Genomic DNA, 6,000 nt, shown 5'->3' with positions numbered 1-6,000 from the left:
AAAAGGTGATGAGGATGGAAAACACACACAATGACTCCCAGATGGAGTTCGTCCTAGCGATGGCTTTTGATTCATGTCAGCATATTTATGCGTGTGTGTGTGTGTGTGTGCACGTGTGTGTGTTTTCCATCCACACCCCCAAAAAAGACTGGAAACAAGAAAAAAGGCAAAACATGCATCAAAAATACCTTCGTCTCGAGGCTTGTTGGCTGCAGATTCATCGTGTTTTTTTGTGAGCGGACCTAGGGTTCAGAAAAAAAGGGGGGGAAAAAGAGAAAAGAGAAAATTCAAAAAAGATTACTGGCAAAAAACGTTTTTAAAAAAAAAGACAAAAAAAGAATACCAAAAAATAAGAGAAGAAGCAAGAGCAAAAAAGACAAAGCAGTTTGTGTTTGGTTGTTGTTGTTGTTGTGTTTTGTTGTTTCAAAAGAGGACAAAAACAAAATGCATCACAGACACATTCATCACAAGAAAAGACACAAGATCAAGAAAGTTGATGATGTCGTCATCTCTTTTGCTTCTCTCCTCCTGCGGGAGAAATGTGCTCCAGCCCGATCCCCGATTGGTGCAGCTGCATCAGGATGGGCGTGTCTACCATCTGAGATGATCACAGTTTTTAAGGCTTTCTACCTCCCAATTAAACAAACAAAAAAAAATTCCCCTCTCTCCCAAAAAAAAAAAAGAAAAGCTGTGTAGCAGAAAATTAGCTGATTTGATCCGCAACAATTTCAACCGCACAGCTGCTATTTAAGCGGTGAAATCACATCCACAAAGAGCAAAACAATCGTCAATTAGTACGCCATAGCGCCACGCGGTCAACCGCAAAACCAAAAACCTTCAATTACACCGCTGCACAGCGATTAAACGATATCCCTGTCGTGTTCGGGAAAAAAAACAAATGCCACGTCCGCCGGGACACGCTGTCATTATTCACACAGTCGGTCAATAATTACATAACACAACAAGAGCGACTGATTAAGGGGCGCAGGTGAAAAAAAAATTGTTCATATGACCCCTGTCTGCCCACTGGCTGCTTTTAGGAAGGAAACTACCAAGAAAATCAATTGGTAATTGGACGTAAACTTCGAATGTTACCTTAAGAGAAAATGACAACAAATGAGTAAGTGATTTTGTGTGCATGTGTATCTATGTGTATCTATTCGTGTATCTATTCGTGTATGTGTAAGTGATTTTGTGTGCATGTGTATCTATGTGTATCAATGTGTATCTATTCGTGTATATGTGTGTATGTATGTGTGTGTATGTCTCTCTCTCTCTCTCTCTCTCTCTCTCTCTCTCTCTCTCTCTCTCTCTCTCTCTCTCTCTCTCTCTCGCTCTCTCTCGCGCTCTCTCTCTCTCTCTCTCTCTCTCGCTCTCTCTCTCTCGCTCCACGTTATTGTAGATATGCGTGTGTATGTATGTATGTGTGTGTGCGCGTGTGTGTGTATATATATATATTATATACACACATCATACATACATATATACATACACATATACGTATATAAATATATACACATGTATATTGTAAATGTGCATGTGCGTGTGTGTGTATATCCATTTATATACATATGTAAATATACACATATAAATACATTGATACATATACATATATATATATACATGTGTATACATTTATATACATATATACAGTATATCCCTATATTTACATATATGAATATGCCATATATACACTGAATATATAGTATGTGTGTGTGTGTATATATATATATATATATATATATGATATACATGATGTCATTTATGTATACATGACAATTACAATGTAAAAACATTTGTAAGCTCTGTCTAGCTATTTGTTTTGTCTCGCGTTTTTTTTGCAAGAGGTGAGTGATGTAGCACAAGGAGTCGTTTAATCAAGCAACATTCACCGGCTTGGCGACACGTCGACAAGACGAGCACTCGATGGAGTTTGATTGACATTGCAACGAGTGGCTGAGACGAGGAGCGGTGGGAATCAAGAACGGAAAGAAGAAAATAGGAAGACGACGATGCCGTTTAAAGAAGCTGATGAGAATGTTTGACGGCGCTCTCCATCAACGCATACATCTGCCTTTAAATCCCAGCACGCAAATGTTATAATCGACGTTTCTTGGAAACTTCCTGTTTAGCGCTCACACAGTAATAAAAATTTAGACACACTTTTTAATTGGGAAGCAAATCTGTTTTGTAAAGAGATTTTTCTTTTCCTACACAATGGATTGAATGGAATGATGTCTGTCTATCTGGAGGATTATGAAAACCCGCCAAGACCAATTTCACGACATAAGCCTAAAGATCAGTCCATAAAAATTTGGGTCAAATCCATTTAGGAAAAAAAAAAAAAAAACGTTAAGCCGTGCAGGTATTCAGCCTTTAAATGAAGCAGATGACACCACCGCCATTGATGACTATCTGCTCAAGGGCAGAAAGGAGACGGGAAGTCTAAATCCTGGACTGAAAACGAGGAGGGCGAAAAAAAAAAAAAAGCCAAAACGTAAACATGATATTGGCGGCCATGTCGTGTGAAACCGGGTGTGAGCGAAAAGCAAACAAGGAAGACGCGGCGAGTGACAGGGAGGCTGACGGAATGACATTTACAGAGTGGTAATTATCAAGTCGGCGTGAAGGTTAAAGCCATTTTCCAAGCGTGGAAACCGGCGCGCACAAACACACCATTCGCTATTCATGCTTTCGCCCACACCAAAACTGACTGCAAATAAGATCCATTGCCATCGCCAACACACAATGACGCCATTTTTCCATTCATTTCACCTCTCCACATAATATTGGAAAATATTACATAATATATTATTCAATATAGCGATATTTTTGCAATATTCAACACGTACCTAAAGAATCGACATTTGTATTACATAATGAAAAATTATATTGAATTAAACAAAATAATTTATTAAATAATTAAATAATAATTATAATAATTTATAATGATTGACTTTTTTTTTTTTAGCCAGCAAAATAAGCAAGCTCAATGTATACATATTGAATAGGCCAATATCGGGGTATTCATATTTTTTTTATATTATGCAGCGCTAATTGTTATATTGACATTTTTAATCAGTGGAGGTGAAATACACACATATTAGCCTAACCCTCCTTCCTCATTCGACATTGCGACGTCAGATTATGTATTTACCTTCCATCAGTATTGACTCTGTAAAATTGCAAGAATGACTCAACGCCGCTACGTCACGGCTAACCTTCTTTCAAGCAACATGGCCGCCCCAGGGATCTCTCGAAAAAAAGTTCATAGAGCTCTTATGAGCTTATTCTAACAAGTGCAACCAAAAAAGATACCGTTTTTCTTGCTAAACAAGGTACACTTTAATAAATTAGCATTTATACTCCTTTATTTCTCTGTGGGGTTGAACCAAATTTGGAGCGTTTGGACCTTGGAGGAGGCGTACTAAAAGCAATAACACGAGTTGCACATAGACATTTCTCATAAAGTGGACCAAAATAATCCAATCGCCGGACAAATTTATTTGGTCTGTCCATTCCCACGAGAACAGGCTACACTTACGGCTTCTTAATGAAAAACAGCTCACATTCACTTTGCGGTGATTTCTTGTCGTCTGCTTCTGGTGGGAAAGCTTGTAGCCCATGTAAAGCGGTGAAAATAGTTTGAAAACAAAAGAAACTGCTCTTGAGCGCAATTGATGTTTGAGACTTGTCGCCGTATTGCAAAACTACTTCCATCTTATTGTTTTATTTCTTGCATGGCCGTCGTTTGTTGTGGTTGTCTTGTTTTTATCGTCATTTTATAAGCATCTTCGTTTCTTTAGGTAGTATAATGTTGATTCAAAATGTTGCCTGGGACCTCAAAACAAGCTGGTGTTTTATTTTTTTGACTTCCTGTAAAGTTGTCATTTGACAGTTTGAGGTTTCCGCCCGCCGATATCTATGAATCTGGGTATGCGTTATCCATGGTGCTGAATCGCAATATAAAGTAGCTATAATACAAATTGAACAAAATGTGCCCTGGGAACTCAAAACAAGCTGTTTTTTGTTTTTTTTTATTCCTGTAAAGTTGTCATTTGACAGTTTGAGGTTCCCTCCCGCCGATATCTACGTATCTGGGTATGCGCTGTCCGTGGTGCTGAAATGATTCAAAGGCTCCCCTGCATTGAGCACTGTGGGAGGTGCAGGCTATTTATGTGTGTGAGGTAAGGAGCTCAGGGTGGGGTAGTGGGGGGAGGGGGCGATTTGCATTCACTGCCACCATCATGCTCACTTCCAGAAAGATCCGAAAGGAAGAAGAAAAGGCCCTTTGAGTGTGGAAGACGAGTGCTGTATGTATAGCAAAGCATCCCATAATAATATACGGTAGCTCAATGGGCTGTAACTATATGGTCACCGTTGCAACAACTGAATTTCAAGGATATGGAATAAATATTCCAATTATATATTTATAGATATAAAATAAAAAAATTATATATAACTATTTTGGGGAATGTTTTCCACTCAAGGTTGCGTGAGGGCTTGAAAGCGTCACAATAAACTTTTATTTTTGTCCAATTTGATTCATTTGTACGTTCATGCTGAATCAACAGTCCACAGCAAGATGGCCGATTGCACTTGCTTGAAAAGCGCTGACCAGGCAGCTGGGGACAACACCTGCACCATCTTAATAAGATGGAACGCAAGACCTGTGTGACAAAGATAATAATGCTGGCGTTGATTCAAAGGGTTTGACACTATTGCGAACGACACCTATAATAATAAACACATTTTGAAAGCAGTAGCTCTCTGACAGACTGAATCAAACTCGGGCATTATTATTCTCACAAATCCGTGCCTGAAATGGAGTATTAAGGAGATACATTCGGTCATTGGGATAAATGGAGCGTGCGACACGGTGCTGCTAACACTCCAGAGATCTTTAATAGAACACAATCAGAGGTACTTCTCCCACCCCGCACTTAAATCAGATAGTGTGATTATTTAAGTGCCGCTGAAAAGTCAATTCACTCCGCAGTGCCTAAATGGATCATTGAGATGAGCAAGGAAGTCATATTACTTTCTCCACCGCTCACCCGTCGGCGAGCGGGAAGCTGCGAGTCGACTTGCGAAAGGGAGCACGCGCAGGACAAAGCTCACAAACGGCCGCGTACCATAAGCTCCACCCCCAGGACGTAACTTGTTAAAAATCTTGGCAACTGTGCTAATGTTGCGAAAGTTCATTTGGCGCGAGGTGGAAAGACCAAATTTTGATGCCTGACAGCAATCTGCCCTACTGCCGTATGGCGTTCCACAGGGTTCAATTTCGGGGCCCCTTCTGTTTTCATTTTTTGCCTTTGGGTTCCATCTTAAGAAATCATTCTTTCACAAATGATAGTCAGAACTACCGCGACAAACCCTTTTAGTCTTCAACAAGCAAGAGTTTCTTCCTTTCAACTTTGGGGTCCACTAAGCCAGACCGTGATCCACGACAAAACATAAAAGAAACAGACACACTCAAGCTGTTCACTAATGTTCAAATAAAGTCCACTTGTAAAGAGAAGTCTCTCTCCAAGCTTGATTGGTTTCCATCTCCAAGAAGAATTCCGAGTTAAATGGATGAGGGGAGGATCAGGAAGTCGTGTCTGGCATAATGCAGGAAGACACACAGGACAGGAGAAGCTCTCCCACAACTAAATGGAGTTTCAGCAACAAAGTTCCCAGGACGTGGAAATGGTTAGTGGATTTAGTTCTGGAATTAATCAATATGTCAACGGGCGAAATGTTGTTCATTTGCTTCTTGACGGGCTTTCACACACAAATGCAGAAATCCATTTTGTGCATTTTTCTTCTCGACCAAGACTGGCAAGAGAAGAAGAGATTTTTTTTTTTGTTTGAATCGGCAGGCATAGATCATATTTTAAGTAGTAATCTGACCGCCTCCTTCTTCCATTATTCACTTATTTGTATTCTTTTCCTTCTCTACTTCTCGCTTATCGACACATCTCCGCGCCAACGTCGTAGCAAGCATCGGCGCGG

At 39.9% G+C, this 6,000-nt stretch overlaps 1 protein-coding gene across 3 annotated transcripts in view; it reads right to left on the bottom strand.

The window, feature by feature from the left end:
- The window catches only part of nlgn2a (neuroligin 2a), a 53,889-nt gene that overhangs the window by 26,117 nt on the left and 21,772 nt on the right, over positions 1–6,000 (bottom strand). For 2 of the 3 annotated variants that reach the window (XM_037260248.1, XM_037260249.1), the window contains exon 3: positions 189–242. The exons of the other annotated variant lie outside the window; for it this stretch is intronic. In XM_037260248.1, coding sequence (XP_037116143.1) covers positions 189–242 — 54 coding nt within the window. The remainder of the gene's footprint in view (positions 1–188; positions 243–6,000) is intronic. 3 annotated transcript variants of the gene reach the window in all.

This window comes from Syngnathus acus, chromosome 10 (assembly GCF_901709675.1).
Source record: "Syngnathus acus chromosome 10, fSynAcu1.2, whole genome shotgun sequence".
Taxonomy (NCBI): Eukaryota; Metazoa; Chordata; class Actinopteri; order Syngnathiformes; family Syngnathidae; genus Syngnathus; species Syngnathus acus.
The sequence above is the reverse complement of the archived record's forward strand: the minus strand, read 5'-3'. Positions and strand labels throughout refer to the sequence as shown.